The sequence below is a fragment of the Erpetoichthys calabaricus genome, chromosome 9 (assembly GCF_900747795.2).
Source record: "Erpetoichthys calabaricus chromosome 9, fErpCal1.3, whole genome shotgun sequence".
Taxonomy (NCBI): Eukaryota; Metazoa; Chordata; class Cladistia; order Polypteriformes; family Polypteridae; genus Erpetoichthys; species Erpetoichthys calabaricus.
The window spans coordinates 31,093,146-31,111,254 of record NC_041402.2 but is presented as its reverse complement, the minus strand read 5'-3'; the positions used below and the strand labels follow the sequence as shown (position 1 = coordinate 31,111,254).

Here is an 18,109-nt window from a genome sequence, read left to right as displayed (position 1 = left end):
AGATTGGACTGTATAAGTCCTTGCCAAGATAATAAAGCAATTACTTAAATTTTAATAATGTTTATTAATTATATTAAAAAGACCCACAATTCAACATACTTAAAAATCTATATAAATCAAGTAACACAAAAAGAACTCAGAACAAAAATGCAATACCATCTGAGGATGTCCTGCATCCTTAGGTGCACCATACATACTAATAAAAGCACAAACTTTATTAACACAATTAAACACTAGCTTTAACAGTTGGTTTTACCATTCTGTCTGTCTGTGTCTCTCTCACTCACTATTCTGACCTTTTCCTATTTTACCTTTTTGCCTATCTTCTCTTCATTTTCTTTTGCATGTTTCCAGTGGCCACTTTACTTTTACAAAGTAACCATAACAGATAGGAAGTGAAAATGGAGTTTGAGCATTTAACTGAGGAGCTTCTCCAGCCATGTGTTAAGTGTGTTACAAGCTATGACTTGTGAAACTGGGATATGGGAGCTATGAACAACATCCTTCAGTGAACCATTCAGATAAATAGTTTGTGTTTTTGTAATTTAAATGCAATGTATACAGTACTTTGTATAGTGAGATATGTTTAACAGTTTTTGAACTGCTGTCCGCATACATAATATTTGTTAATTATTGAATTTATAAATTTTAAAAAATATTGTTACAAAAATGATGCATTACAAAAAATAAGTTTCAAAGATCACAAAAAGCATAGAAGGTGATGCTTTCAAAAGACAACCCCAAAAGCGAACAGTGTCCTGATCTGAAATTCAAGAGGCAAATTAAACTAATCCAGTAAATCACGAAAAGCACAATAACAATAATCACAAGAGAAACTCACCACTACTACAAGCACATTCAGCAATGAAGTTGGTTTTCCTCAGTCTTTATAGGGCTGAGGCAGTCCCTTGATAGTGATGAGCAGGTGGTCCTACCTTTTAGGGAACCACCCACAAAACATGTGGAACATAAAAGAAGATACATAGGTATGTATAAATTAAATCACCAACAATAGTAATATACTGTAAACAAAGGAATCACGAAATGATCAAGAAAGACATAAACATAATATTTGTACACCAGCCATGAAAGGAACCCTGACTGAAATACAACAATATCTAATGAGAAAAGTATGTGTATATGTTAAAATTTTCAAGTGTGACAGACACACTGATCACATAAGTAGTGCCTTGCAAAATACTCCGAACTGTATATTGGCAAGCAGAAGAGAATTATATTTCATAAGCAACTATGTGCAAGCTATGTTTCAATTATACATTATGGGCTGGAATTATACAATTTTAATTTGTTCTGCCATGGTTCAAAATAAGACAAACCACCACCAAAACAAAATCAGTAGGCACAAGTCCAGGTCAAAAAACAAAACAGAATTTCAATAACCTAGAATTCAATAGCAATATTAAAAAACACATTCTTCAGGAGGTGGTGATCAATTCTCTAAAAAAACACAAAACTCTTTTTAAAATCCATGAGAAATTTTTTTTTTGCAAGAAGTACATATGCATATGTTTTAAATACATTTAATCACACTGGTGATTAAAGTGCACAGTTAACAAAATAATCTGTTACGCATCTACCCAGCGCAATGTTGCCCTGGCAACATAACACCGTTATCTGTTGGTAGAGGATTTTACAGTATAATGCATCTTAAAATGGATTAAATGCTATAACATCTACACTGACCCACATTTTAAATACTTGAACCTTAAGAATAGGAAGATTTGATCAGGATTATTATAGTCTACACAAAATACTTGGCTGGGTCAGTATTTGCATTGTAAATGTGAGTAGTGTTGCAGTTGTTGTAAACTATTCATGTATGTCTTTATAATGAGAGCTTAAATATTATATAGGTTGAAAAGAGGCACGTAAAGTTGTGACAATGAAATTCAGTAAAAGAGTTGGAAAAAACTGAAAGTTGGACTAGATTAGAATGGTGACCATTTGTAAAGACTGAATGTGATATTATAAGGTTAACTAATTTGCAATGCTAGAAGAATAACTAAGAATAAAAATTAGTTTGGATTCTTTATATTTTAATAGCTGTTTTTAACCCTTGTCAGAATATTTGAAAACTACAAAATTGTGTGGTTATGGTTATAAGAAGAGGTACAGTAAAGTGTACTTCAGAGAACTGCCCAGACGTGACCAGCCAGCTTTTTCACATTCTGTAGTGTTACAATTTGAAATAATGGCATCTTAAAAGTGTTTTAATTGGAAATTTTGATATTAACCAATATATCAAAATTTTGTAATGTCAAAAATAAAAATAAATTTATATGGTTAATTATCAAAAATGAAAATCTCTGATTCCATAATTCTTTTCTTTTTTACTGAGACATGTGAATAGGCTAGCTTTAATTAGTTTAATTAATCTGTGTTCTCCAGTGTCTGCTCAAATTATTTCTTTGAATTCAGGCTAAGTACATCTGTCTCTGAGAAGTTCCATGTTTCGTAAATATATTTTCTAATTGTCACTGCACCATGAAAACAAGCAAAAATTCATATTACTCCTGTAATAAGATCATTTTAAAATCAATAAAAATAGGAAAAATCCCCAAAGTCTGGGTCCTTTATACAGAAGCTGAGAAAATACACCAGAGTTGTAAAAGTTTGTAGAAAAGTTGTCCTTCAGTATTGAGCAAATAAAGTACGTGGATGGTAGACATGAAGGCCAACCAGGATCAGTGACCAAACATTTAGGAGCAGTTGTTTTCTTGAAGTTAAAGAAATGATTTATCACAATTTTATATATAGTACCATGAAAAAATATGGTATTTGCCCTCTTCCTGATTCTCTGCATTACTGTAAATTTTTGACAATACCGTTTTCTGCTCTACGATCAAAATATAATAGTTATGCTCTAGCCAGTGTCCCATCCCTGAATCATATTAGGTTTTGTAATTAATACTGTGTTTGTTAATCATTTTTCCATTTTGTGTTATGTTAATATTGAATGTTTAACTTTAATTATCCACCCTAAAATGGAGGCACCTGATGTTGCATGTGGGTATTTCCCCAGATGTGTAAACGAAGAAGCTGCAATGTATACAGAAACTTTCGAATTGTGTTTTAATTATGATTTTTGGGTTTGTGCTTCTTGTTTTGATGGATTTCTTAGATTTTTGATCCCTACTCTTGTTAAAGAAACTGTCTTTGTTTTGTGATCTTGGATCCATTTGCAGCAGGTTTTGCCTTTTAGACAAAGCCTATTTTTGCTCCTTATTCCCTGCCTTCCCTTTTGTTTGCCTTTATTTTTAATTCTTTAAATAAATTATTTGACTATAAAGACACATTTGTTCTGTCATTGTGGGCTCAAGGTTTGATGGTGATCTTCCTGACTTTCTCAATAATATTTTACGGTATTTTTGAACTTCTTAAGCCAGTTCCCCATTTTGGACCAATAACATTAGTAGATTTTTAAACATATACTACTGATTTTGGGTTCTACCACGGAATCTTTATTGTGTTTAGACCTAGTTTTTGTGATGTACATGACCAGTGACATAAACACAGCCACATAACAAATGTCCATTCAAATTTAGTTTCCTTGCTTTGAGTTTAGTGAATTTGTTTATACCTGATAATTGATCACTTGAATAACCATCCATCCATCCATTATCCAACACGCTATATCCTAACTACAGGGTCACGGGGGTCCGCCAGATCCAATCCCAGCCAACATAGGGCGCAAGGCAGGAAACAAACCCCGGGCAGGGCGCCAGCCCACCGCAGGGCGCTCACACAAACACACCCACACACCAAGCACGCACTAGGGACAATTTAGAATCGCCAATGCACCTAACCTGCACGTCTTTGGACTGTGGGAGGAAACCCACGCAGACACGGGGAGAACATGCAAACTCCACTCAGGGAGGACCCGGGAAGTGAACCCGGGTCTCCTAACTGCGAGGCAGCAGCACTACTTGAATAACCAACCATTCTTTGACTTTGGCTTTGACTGACACCCCCTTTTTGTAGCATTGCTTTAATCTTTGCCACTCATTTTAATCAAAGTTAACATTCAGGACTTTATGGAAAACTCCCAATGGTCACAACAAAAATCAAGGCTTTGAAATTTATTGTATTTGTCTCACAGAATGTTAGGTTATATAGCACTATGTGTGACATACAAGTCAAAGGTGGTTATGCTTAAGCTTTATAATTCACTAGTGATTCCACACCTGGCGTAATGTGTGTGGTTTTGGCCTCTAAAGATACAAACAAGACTTGGCAGAAATAGAAAAAGTCCAGAGAAGAGTGACTAGGCTGATTCCAGGACTACAGGGGATGAGTTATTAAGAAATATTAAAGGAGCTGTTCATTTTAAGTAAACAGAAATTAAGAGATGACATGATTGAAGTGTTTAAAATTATGAAAGAAATTAGTACAGTGGATTCAGGCTGTTACTTCACTTCATCAGGATCACGGAGACACAGATGGAAACTTGTTAAGGGTAGATTTCACATAAACTTTAGGATATTTTTCTTCACACTGTAAACCATAGACACAAGAAATACATTACCAAGTATTGTGGTAGGCAGTATGACTTTAGGGAAATTCAGAACTAAACGTGATGTTATTTTGGAGGGATTAAGTTGATACCATTGGTGAATTTTGCTGGGTTGAATGGCTTGTTGTCATTAAAATTTTTCTAATGTCCCAAATTAAAAATTGTTTCCTTCATGCTAGGAGTATTAGGAAAAAAATGAGTTTGATTCATATGTAGCTATACACAACTATCATGTAATGGTAGTAACAGAATTCTGGCTAAATGTTAGAAATGGGGATGAGTATAACATAGATGGGTAAACATTATTTAGGAATAACAGTTAGAACTAAACGGATATAGGAATCACCCTGTATGTAAAACAGGAAATGAATGCAAGTCGTCTTCAATTAGATGGTGAACAATAGCTTACTGAAGATTTTTGGATTTGACTAGAAAGCATTATGGATTGAAGCCTTGTGTTAGGAGTGAATTATAGAACCCCTAATGCAGAAAACATTTTTACTTTTTTTAAATAATATTAAAAAGGGAAGTTTATGGGGGGAGATTATAGTCACGGTGGACTTTAATTATCTAAAATTTATTTTGGTAGCACAAGATCAGCAGTTTTTTGGAAGCGAATAATAGCACAGTATGTTAAATTACTAAAGTGGGGGGAAGCCTGTCTAGATTTAGTATTCTGTAATAGTCAAGAAAGGATTCATGGAATAGATGTGATTCAACAGTTAGGATATAGTGACCATTTTGGCACATTGTATATTCAAAAACTAAAACAGTTGTATTTAATTTTAATATTTAATTTTAGTTGGGTTAATTTTAAGCAGAAGTGGCAAAGCCTAACTATGATAAACTGGGATTAGCTTTAAAGTATGGAAAAACTGAGGAGATGTGGGTCAGGCTTGAAAATAACTTGATGTTATTTTAGAGAATATAGGTGGGATTAGCGAGCTTGTTGGGCTGAATTACCTGTTCTTGTCACAATTATTCTAATGTTGAGTGCTTTATACAAGTTGATTTATGCTTAACACTACGTATTGTAGCATTTACTTATCCTGTTTCCTTTCTTTTAGACTAATATTGTAACATTTGCAGTGTCTCATATTGATGATTTTTGTTTATTTTATTGTTAGTGTAAGGAGGTAGAACTCTGGATCAAGTAAGTGCCTTAGGAAGAAAAGAAAAGTAGTTCAGCACATTTTTTGTTTGTTTGTTTGTTTGTTTGGTTTGATCCTTTTCAGCTATTATAACCAAGCCAGAGCTAGTCTGTTCTTCTTAGATTTGCTGAGTACTACTAAGCAGGGCCTGTGACTTATTTCCATCCATCCATCCATTTTCAAACCCGCTGAATCCGAACATAGGGTCACGGGGGTCTGCTGGAGCCAATCCCAGCCAACACAGGGCAGGAACCAATCCCGGGCAGGGTGCCAACCCACCGCAGCTGTGACTTATTTGTGGCTTTTTTATCGTTCCTACCCAATTCTGACTTAGCAGGCAATGTCCAGTCTCTGTAAAGCCATCTAGTAGATATATGGTAGGCATGACAGTGTTATTTGCCAACTGCTCTGCAAATTACCAAAGCTTCTACCTTGGAAGTGACAAGTTGACCTTGGGTATTAGTACTTCACAATTACTGTCACTAAAGAATTAGGCAGAGATAAACATTCAGTTTTTGCCTTAAGTTAAGTAACTCATGGGAGTTAACTTTTAATTAAAGTGCAAGTAAAAATTAGGAAAAGAACCTTTAGTTAAGTATCCTCAAAGAAAACAAATTATTAATTTAAATTAAATTTGGTAAAAAAATATTGTATATGATAAGAAATAATACTTCACTCAGTGTAGCTGCGTTTTTTCAAAGTTACCCAAGTTCAGCAGCTCTAACTCAAAAAATGGGATTCAACAAAAGCCTGACATGCAGAAATGATTCCACAGACAAAATATCTTCATTTTTAAAAGTTTAGTTAAGTTTCAAAGTAAAACAGTTCACACAAAAAAGAAAATTAAAATAGCAAAAAAGGGAAAATATTCATGTTAAGAAAAGTTCAGTTCTAAGCTTAATCTTGTTACATCTCAAATCGTTACTATTTCAAAACGGTCAGAAAACTGTATGCTTATCCCATTTCTAAGCTGAAAATGGGTCTTTCAAGTCCCTGCTTACTGGGACCTGTTCTAAACACAACTGAAACAATTATCACACTTTATCTCAGTTATAGTAAGAAGGTTCTATCTCTTAACTAACTTATAGGGGGAAAAGACTATACCATTGTCTATGACTATGGAAGAAATTTATATTCTATTCAAATTAAGCAAACATTAATATGAATTTAACTCAAAACTAACTTTCTAAGATTGGCTCTTACAATGTGTTTATACATGTTTTTGATGTTATTTTACATTTTAAACATACAGTATACAGCTGGAATTATTTGGCTTTTAGTTTATTTCATTACCATGCAATAACTCACTCAAAAGTCTGGTTTTTATATTTTTTTTCTATAAAACAGTATTTTCAATTTAATCATAATATATTTGTAGCACAAAAATCAAAGATGATGTTTACACCCATTAATAAGAACTGCCTTCTCAAGAACATAACATAATGGTGGCTCAGCATGTACAGGTTCTTCAAAGAGCCACTATGTCTATCTCATTCTTTGATGCATGATTAGCCTTACCATACACGATTACTTTGCTCAGCATACCTATCCAAACTTTTCTCTTTATACTGTGACAGAACACTAGCCTGCTGTCATGTATCACACCTTAAGCAATAATTTTAATTTCCCAGTGGACATTTAGTAAATAGTATATTTGACATACAGAACAGCTTATATAAAGGTGCCAAAGAAGTATATCAGAGTATAGAAAATGATTGTTTTTACATCATATTAATTATAATACACTAAAAACTGTATCAAGCTCTGATACTGTATCTTAGAGCAGCCAGTCACAACAAAAATCAACTAGCATGTGCTGGTATTAGGAGACTGTTTTGCTAAGCTTCACTCACACATAACATTTCAAGTTTTGTTCTACTTTTCCTTTGTTCCAGGGTTTGCCAGGACCTGTAGGAGAACTGGGGCCTAAAGGATCTCGGGTAAGTAAGACTGAGAGAAGGTTGTTTCTAATCACATACAGTTGGAATCAGGCATCACTTTAGTCAAAGATTTTTATGTGTTACAAAAATTTCCACTTTTTTATTTTTTAATTTTAGTTCTTAAAAATCAATGTGCAATAAATTAAGAAAAATGTTTTATTGACCACACTCAGCATTTAGTAGTAATGCTGGCCAATAGAACCTTGTACTTATATGTCTCTCAACCTTTCTGGTGTTGCAACTCATTTTTACCTCCTTGGTATTTCTAGCACTATTGTCAGAGCAGGGGGTTCCCCTGGGTGAATTAAGGGAGATCATCAAAGCAGAGTGGTGACCTACTCCTGATCCACTACCATTGTAAACAATAGCAACTCAAGATCCACTGGCAACAGCCCATGATGATAAACACTGCTGTAGGTAAACTATAAGGCCTAATTTGTAGGTTGTATCTTTTGATTAAGAGGAAAACACTAGAGGAATTTCCAGGTTTAGGACCACATCTGGTTGCTATCAAGTCCCCACAGAAAGTGTAACAGTTCTATTATTCTATACACTGCTTAAAAACATTTTTGATTTGTTAGTTCTATGAACAAACACATTTTCAAAGCCTTGTAATACATTATGTAAAATATACTTCAGTTTGGAACGATATTATAACCAAGCAGCCTTTACATATATCATTTATAAAAAATAAAGAAAGTGAAACCAGTGAGGGAAGAAGATAATGTAACTTTATTGAAGGTTTCTCATACAACAAGCCACCCACAAAACCCTGTGTTTTTAGTATGATTACTAACCTCTATAAACATATCTTTTTTTTTTAAGTATGACAGTCTCTGATGAGCAAAATACTTTCAATACCCAGTCTCGCAAGGTAAACCCGCTGCAGAAAAGTTCTTGATGTGCTGGCACAAGAGAGCAACGTGCCTGGCAAGCTATACATTGCTCCCACCAGTTTCAAATGTTCTTGAAGAAACATGGCCAGTAGCAGGTTCGTCTCTCCTGTTCCCACAAATGCTGTTAAGAGAAATGGACTGTGAATGGGCACTGTATAGCTGTAACAGAATATCTGGTATTTTAGAACAATGAGCAGCAATTTGAGTGAGTCAATGACCAGCAAAAAAAAAGATGTGACTGCTCAACATTTAAATTCATTACAGAGTTTCCTCAAACACTAAGAGGCCCCTCTCAGTATGACTTATAGTGGCCTTCTTGTCACCTTTACCTTCACCTTCATCCAGTTCAGCACAGCTTTACTATTCTGGTCAGCCCGTGGCAAAGCCCCAGTGTTAGACAACACATTTAAATACAGAAGATAGACTCTTGGGTTGCCATTCACATTCCCTATAGTCGCTTCTCCAACACTATATTATATGAGGAGTAGGTAGCACTTAGGTCTGTCAGTTGGGTCTACAGCATTATTATTTTACTATGGCTGTTTTGATATTCGCATCAGTGTTGGCAGTACAGGGCATTTCTGGCCTAGTAGATAGTGCTTTAGTGTTGGTGTGACATTGGCCATTCTGTGTTCAATGACCCAATTGATTGGATCTAACTCTGCTACTGAGGTTAACAGTGGTCTGTGGTGTTGATTAATGAGGTAAGTCCTACATAATGCCTGAATTCACAAACTGCCCATACCACTTCCACAAGTCCCCAGAGACAAACAGACAAATTTTGACCAACACCACAATATTTTCTAATCCTTCTTTCTTATGCACCAGCAGCACACCCACCAACGCATTAGAGGCATCTGTGTAAATGGGACACAGAAATCAGGCAATGTTAAAACTGAGGCAAAATGCAGCATGTCTTTTGGACGATTGAACAGTGCTTCACATTGAGAGGTTCATTCAAATGGCAAATGTTTTCTTGTGTTAGTGTGCAGCATATCTTGAATATTTATTTTTATAAAGTGCCTGTAATAGGAAAATATCCCAAGAAAGGCTCCAACTTTCAAAGATGAGTGAGAGAGATTGGCCAGCTTTGGACTTTCTTAGGTACACCACATAATCTCTGATGAGAAAGAGCTTCTTAGGGTTCAAATTCAGGCCAAACAGACTGGATGTTGGAGAGCACCTACTCCAAGTTCCACCTCAAAAGCAAGACTCTAAATCAGTATATTATAAAAATATACCATCCAAATATGCCACGGCAGGCCCTGGCAAACAATCTCCATCATTCTGTAAAATGTGTCTCTGCAGTGGGTAATACTCATGAGCATGAATTGTCAATGAAGGACACCACTTCCCATAGTATAGGCCTTTTTCTCTGTTTTCCACATGGCAGTAGTCATTTGAGAAATCTAAGGTACTAACCCTAACAGAGTCCTTCAGTACATCCAGTGTTTTATCCACCCAAAAAATGGGGTGTGAGTCTTTTATTCTCCCACTATTGAAGTATCTGTAATCAACACAAAATCACCATATGCTTCATTTTATTTCACAAGCTCAACCAATGCAGCTCAAGGTCTGCAGCTCTCCTCAAAAATTCCTTCAGCCAGAAGGTCTCCCATTTGTCTCTCAGTTTTTTCTATTTTCAAGTGAGATGTGATATGCATGCTAGCTAAAAAGAGCATGGTACCCTATTCTGATGTAATGTTTCACTAGCATGTTTTTTCCATTATTCTACTTGGAAGCAACAAGACATTCTTTTATTTAAACATCACTGTTAATTGTACAGCTTTTTGTGCTACTGAGAAGACTGGATCATCTTGGGAAACCAAAGGCAGTAGGTGAATGTATCACTGTAATCATATCCACCAGAGTCAGTTTTTGCAAATGGAACTTTGACTTATGCATCCATCCATCCATTATCCAACCCGCTATATCCTAACTACATGGTCAAGGGGGTCTGCTGGAGCTAATCCCAGCCAACACAGGGCGCAAGGCAGGAACAAATCCCCAGGCAGGGTGCCAACCCACCGCAGACTTTGACTTATCCAATGAGTAAAACCTACGCGAGTGTATTCTCTAAAAGAGAATGTCTTTTTTTTGACAGTATTTAAAACCTGAGTACTGGCCAGTCTATTCATCACGTAGGTGCCAAAGTAGGCCACTACAAGACAAGATGAGTCAACAGTGTTCAGCTCCAGATAGCCCATCAAAGTCATGCAATAATTAATTGGCAGGGCCTGGGGGCACACATTAATTGACACTACAACAATAAACAGGAAAAAGAGTCATGGCAGTGGCATCAGACACATTATAGCATACTAGCCAACCCGCAACGTAGCATACGCTGCATAATTATGTATTGATGGGTGAACACCTGTAGTACTAGGGTGTTATACTGTGTTAGCCATTATGAATGTAGAGAAAAGCCAAGCAAAATGACACCTTTTATTGGCTATCCGTTAACTTGGTTTAAGTCATATCTTACAGACAGAACTCAATTCATTCAGCTGGATACATGTACCTCCACTCCCACTCCTGTAGTATCTGGGGTTCCTCAGGGTTCTGTCCTTGGCCCCTTGCTGTTTATCATTTATCTGCTTCCTTTGGGTGTCATTTTTTGTAAATGGAAGATAAACTTTCATTGTTATGCAGATGACACCCAGTTATATATTTCCACTTCACCATCTGCATCGCTTCCACCATCCTCACTTACTGATTGCCTTGCTGAGATCAAGTCTTGGTTATCTTCCAACTTCTTGCAGTTGAACTCTAATAAAACTGAGGTGCTTCTTATGGGCATGAAATCTGCAATAGCGAAGGCATCAAAGATCTCAGTAGTAATAGACAATACTTCTGTTACCTGTACTGATCAGATAAAAAGCCTTGGTGTAATTCTGGACAGCACGTTATCTTTCCAGTCTCACATCAGTTCTGTTACTCGAGCAGCTTACTTTCACCTGCGAAACATTAATCGCTTGCGTCCATTTTTGTCAAATCACTCTACTGCCATTTTAGTCAACAGTTTGGTCACCTCCCGCCTGGACTATTGCAATTCACTTCTCTTTGGTCTGCCTCAAAAGTTATTACATAAACTTCAACTTGTTCAAAATTCGGCTGCTTGTATAATTACTAAAACACCCTATTCTGATCACATTACACCCGTTATTCAGCAGCTTCATTGGCTGCCAATAAAGTTTAGGGTCAACTACAAAATTTTAGTCCTTACATATAAGGCCATTCATAATCTTGCCCCCACATATCTCTCACAGCTCCTACAAGTCACTAAACCCTCTCGTATGCTCAGATCCTCTTTTTCCATTAACTTAAATAATCCACCAGCACGTCTTGTTACGATGGGATATCGCGCATTTAGCAGATCGGCACCTTCCTTATGGAACTCATTACCTGCTTATCTTAAGAATATGACTACCCTTCACCAATTTCAGGCTAATCTTAAAACTTATCTGTTCAAAATTGCTTATTCATTGTAACTGTTATTGCTGTTTTATCTGATGTTTTATTTGGATTTTAAATTGTCTAGTTATTGAATGTTTATTTTTTAACCTGATTGTACAGTGACCTTGAGTTTTTTGAAAGGCGCTTCAAATAAAATGTATTATTATTATTATTATTATTATTAACTAAAAAGATTACAATATGCAAGCTTTCGAGGCAAATCAGGCACCTTCTTCAGGCAAGATGTAATTATTAGCCAATAAAAGGTGTCATTTTGCTTGGGTGAACACCTGAAAGACACAGTTGTCCAAATGGGGTGGGTTTGAGGATACGACTATAAGTGAATGCAAAGATGAAACTCTGGAGAGAGGGTGGGGAAGCGGGCCCGAGAGGTTTCGGGTCCTAACTGTCCAACGACGGGTCAGCACAACCGGTAACGATCCTTCCGCAGGTTCACCTACGGAACCCGTGTTAGGACATTTACATCCTCTAGATAGGCAAGTTCGATTGTCTGACGCCCATTCCGCCCCCGCCATTCTAGTCTGCCAATTTCTTAAGTCATCTCTTAGTCATCGTTCAGTATGCACTGCCTGCTCATGTGTCCGCCCCCAACTCCTCACCTGAATTGCTTTCGTCTGTGTACAGTCCACATGCACTTGTGAGTCACGTCGACTGTTCATTTTCCACAAACCACCTCAGTCACATGCACCTGTGAACCACATTCGGGCCGGGTGAGGTGTCCAGTGTTGAGTCAAATTAAGCCACAGGCTCCACACCTGGTGGTGCCCTTCCGTCAATTCCTTTCAGTTTCAGCTTTGCAACTATACTCCCCCCGGAACTCAAAGACTTTGGTTACCCGGTTGGCTGCCCGGCGGGTCATGGGAATAACGCCGCCGGATTGCCAGTCGGCATCGTTTATGGTCAGAACTACGACGGTATGTGATCTTCTTCGAACCTCCGACTTTCGTTCTTGATTAATGAACACATTCTTGGCAAACGCTTTCGCTCTCATGCCATGGTCGGCTGTTTAGTGAATTGGGGCTCTGTGAGTTGGCGGGCGTGCTGTTTTGCGTGCGTCTTGCTTGCCATGGAATTAGTGAAATATATATATAGATTTTATCTCTACCAGGCCTTTGCCACTCAAGAGGGTGATACTGACTTCTCATAGTTGTAGTCTGGCAAAGTTAAGGTCCAAATGGGCATGATTCTTTAAGAGGAGAACTCATCCCAGTAGAGCTACTTGAGTAATAGTTCTTTGTAAAAGTTTTAGGCCCCCTAAGAAAACTATTTTAATAGCTAAATATCTGTTTTGTTAAGTGCTTATTTGATCTTGAAAACACTACATAACATTATAATAAACACAAACACTGATCCAATAAAAAATAAAACAATGTCTTATATTTTAAAACAAGACAGTTGCCTCAGTTTTTTCTTCCTTATAATGCAAAACTGGGGTAATTCACTTTAGTACACTGCTTCCTAATATTTTTAAGTATTTCTGTAGCAAATTCTTCTGAGCCTCTTACAGGATTTGCCATAGCTCCATGTCAGAGCTGCCACTGTGCTTCAAAGAAGCCTACACACAGACATTAATGTACTCAATGCCTTCTCTTATTCTGAAGCAGTGGTACCCTTATAAAACTATAAACTTTAAATTTGTCTCATAACTGTATAACGTTTTCCTGCGACTCATTGTTGTGCTATGCGTTATGTTCTTTTGTGTACTGCAGTCTCATCTGGAATAATCTCTGTAGGTCTGCCTAAAAGACAATTTATAATAACTTTTTAAATGGTCAAAGTGTGTACCCTGATGTCAGATGCTGAGAAAGCAGTTCACTAGAGTTCCTTCTTTTCCTTAAGGAAGTCACTTTCAAGTACCGTTTGTTAGATGAAAACTGTTTTTGTGTCTTTCACTGTGTTTTCTGTTTTCTTATTCTTACTCAGTTTCTTGAAATTTCTTTGACACAGCTTGCACACTACATCTTAAAAATCCAGCTTGTTTTGCTATTGCTAACTACCTATATGTGTTAGCTTGTACATATCCAAACTCCGCAAGACACCATAGTATTTGAGGTTACAATCTAATAGACCCATTTATTTGTTAAACTGCACCTGGATTGGCTTATCATACTGCATTATGAAAATTTACAAATACAGTACAAGTATGGCTGAGGTGTCATAATGAAAGGTTTGGAAGCCAAGCCAGCATTGCTCGAGTCATCTTACAAGATATCAGTAAGCTTTTTGGTAAACACAGCAAATTGTTGTTACTTTTATTGCATCAGTGTTTGTTTTTATTTATTATAAAGTTATAACAATTTATAAAGTAAATAAACAGATAACTATTTTTAAAAATAATTTTCTTAATTGGTCTAAGACTTTTCTAAAGTACTATATGAAAATCCAAATTAATGAGAGACATGGAGTACTTGATCCTGAGTCCACTAATATTGTTTTTTCTGCCCACCACCCCCAATCTCTCCCCTCATATATGATGTTAGCATTTCCCAGTTACCATTATTCATATTATTAGCTTGTAGGTCCATAGGTGCCACAGCTGGTGTTTGGGTCATAACATCAGCTATAATTTGTTTCCCAATCATCTGCACTGCTTTGTCCCACTTGGTGAGGAAAAACACACACCTCTCTCTTGTGGCTTCTCTTCAAAGTTTTTGCTTTGGCTGGGGCTTGAGCCACATTGCCCTGAGAACCATGGTGAGTAAAATTCACTATGATCTCGTGATTGTGTGAATGACTGTTGGTCCTCGCTCTTCCTGTTCCAGATGTTATATCTGAGTCATGCAATTCTTCTATGCATCTGGGATGCAAGCTAGCTCCCATTTTCTTATTTTCCACAACAGATATCTTAGCTCCATCTTCACATCACTCATTTCTTCAGTCAGTCTATCTACAGCTTGAGTGCCCCATTTTCAGACACTGAGTGAACACCAGCCACTGTTCCTCCAGTCATGGTCACTAAATCAGCATAACAGATTGAATAGTTCACTTTGAGTCAAGTCAAGTCAAGTTGGGGAGAATGCACTGGTACAGTCCCTTGCCGCACCCACTACACGATGAAACAACTCAGCAACCCCCCAGGCAGACACGCGGTCCATTCCCACCCTCCGGAAATGACCCTCTATCTGTCACAGCCAGGTGTTACGTGCGCGACCCCTTGGCCTGGTCTAGCCTTTCGGGTCCCCAACAATGAGGATCTTACGAGCCGGATCACCCTCGGGGAAACACTCCACATGTCCATAGTGCCGTAACTGACGCTCCCTCACATTGCAGGTAATGGACTCCATGAGCAACCGCTCATTCGACACAAAGTCAAACCAATGGTACCCAAGGATTCTCTGAAGAGACACAGTACCAAATGAGTCCAGTCTTCGTCTCAGGTCAATAGCGTTCATGTCTCGCAACCATATAGCAAGACAAGAAGCACCAGGACTCTAAAGAATTATGAGAAGGATTTAGGAGTCGTAGTGGACTCAAAGCTATCGACTTCCCGACAGTGTTCAGAAGCCACTAAGAAGGCAAACAAAATGTTAGATTATATAGCACGATGTGTGGAGTATAAGTCCAAGGAGGTTCTGCTCAACCTTTATGATGCACTGGTGAGGCCTCATCTGGAATACTGTGTGCAGTTTTGGTGTCCAGGCTACAGAAGGACATAGCAGCAGTAGAAAAGGTCCAGAGAAGAGCGACTAGGCTGATTCCAGGGCCACAGGGGCTGAATTGTGAGGAAAGATTAAAAGAGCTGAGCGTATACAGTTTAAGCAAAAGAAGATTAAGAGATGACATTATTGAAGTGTTTAAAATTATGAAGGGAATTAGTACAGTGGATCAAGACTGTTATTTTAAAATGAGTTCATCAAGAACACAGGAACACAGTCGTAAACTTGTTAAGGGTAAATTTCACATAAACATTAGGAAGTTTTTCGTTACACAAAGAATGATAGACACTTGGAATAAGCTACCAAGTAGTGTGGTAGATAGTAAGACTTTAAGGACTTTCAAAACACGACTTGATGTTTTTTGAAAGAAATAACTGGATAGGACTGGCAAGCTTTGTTGGGCTTAATGGCCTGTCCTCGTCTAGATTGTTCTAACGTTCTAAAGACAGGAAACACCAGGACTCTAAAGACTTGGACCTTCGCCATTTTGCATAGATATTGGGAGCGCCACACACCCCTTTCCAGTGACCACATGACCCCCCCATGCTCTCCCAATCCGTCTTCTATCTTCATAGGAAGAGTCACCAGAGACATGAATGTCACTGCCAAGGTAAGTAAACCTCTCAACAAGGTCAACACTCTCTCCGCAGACAGACACACTGCTGATGGCTGTGCCCAAGAGTTCATTAAAGGCCTGGATCTTGGTTTATATCCAGGACACTCGCAAGCCCAGACACTCAGACTCCTCACTCAGTCTCTCAAGCGCCCTGATCAGAGCCTCCTTCAACTCCGCGAAGATCACAGCATCATCAGCAAAGTCAAGATCCATGAACCTTTCTTCATCAACAGATGCCCCACAGCCGCTGGAGCCGCTGCCCAACACCCAGTCCATACAAGCATTGAACAGAGTAGGAGCAAGAACACACCCCTGACGAACCCCAGAATCAACTGGGAAAAAACGCAGAGGTCCTGCCTCCACTCTGCACAGCACTCACAGTACCAGTGTACAGTGCCATGATATCCAGCAACCTTGAGGGGATCCCGCGAACCCTCAGGATGTCCCACAGGGCAGCTCAATCAACTGAGTCAAACGATTTATGAAAATTGACAAAGGCTGCAAAGAAACTCTGCCAATATTCGCGTTTCGTGCATGCAGTGGGCAAGAAGACTGATTAAAATGAACCATCTATTACTTATGACCAAAGTCCATTTCAGTCTGTTCTTTGCAGCGTGATAATCAGCCTGGAGCAGAATAGGTGAATTGCCCCACAGCAAAAATGCTGCATTAATCAAACAAGTTGTTAAATAATAATGAATCATTATTACACAAGCTAAAACCATGCCCTACTGTGATGGTTCTGTTTGCTACCTCAAACTACTTTATCCAAAACACAAAACTATTTATGTTCATCAGCATATGGATGGGGTAACTCAGTCTTCTCTTTACTGTAAGCATAGTCTCTCAATATAAAAATGTACCCCAAAAATGGTATTTCCACCAATGTAACTGAGCTGCCACTGGTTTACTTATACTTATATCTTTATTAAAATAAAGAAGTAAAGCTAGTTTGGGAAGAGGATATTCTAATATTATTTAAGGTTGCTTTTACAACTGATCACCCAAAAATGCCTTTTTTTGTTTTGTGTAAAGCAGTCCTTTTTACTAGGTAATAAAATTGTAATAGATTGTGATGACAACTTAAATTGGGTAAAGTTAACAGTCACATTGTGCTTATGTGTGGCACATAGATTTCAGCATGCATACAGATACACCTAAGAAAACCAGACTGAATTTTATTAATCTGCATGATCAAGCCCTTCTTAAATGTTCATTTTGCATAATATTTTGCTCACACTATTTAAGCAGTCAAAGGAAAGTGAGGGTGGGGGTACAAAAAGCAAAAAATTGACATAATGCAGCCACATTGTTTTGTAATTTATCATTGGAAATGCTATGTAGTTGAAACTAAAGGGTGATTCAAACAGAACTAACACATTCAAAATCTTACTGCTCACTAACAAAGTATCATATGAACACTTACTGTTCTCATGGTTTTTTAGTCTTAAACATCCTCGAAATGTATTCCTCATGTGACATAGCACAAATCAATCCTATAGTCTAATTCCCAGACCTTTTGCAACATACTGCCATTGACAATTGAAAAGTGCCTCAAGAGCCATGATCTGGAATAAAACTAAAAGCGACCCTACAATTTGGTGCATACAATAGTCATACAGTATGATGCTCGTATGATACTTATTTACTGAGTAATACATTTTTAAAAGCTTTGATTTATTCTTGCATCACCGGGTATTGTGCACTGAAATATAATAACACATTTTTGCCAAGCTGTGCTTTTCATCTTACTTTTTTGCCTTCTTTTGCCTTTAATTACCTGGCTACAGCTTTTGTATTCCAACAGAATCTGTTAATGCTTCTGATTCTATTTTTTCT

At 37.6% G+C, this 18,109-nt stretch overlaps 1 protein-coding gene across 1 annotated transcript in view; it reads left to right on the top strand.

Annotated features, from left to right (window-relative positions):
- col27a1a (collagen, type XXVII, alpha 1a) overlaps nt 1-18,109 on the top strand; it is a 370,467-nt gene that overhangs the window by 159,723 nt on the left and 192,635 nt on the right. Inside the window, 1 exon segment of the mRNA XM_051931755.1 lies at nt 7,581-7,625. Coding sequence (XP_051787715.1) covers nt 7,581-7,625 — 45 coding nt within the window.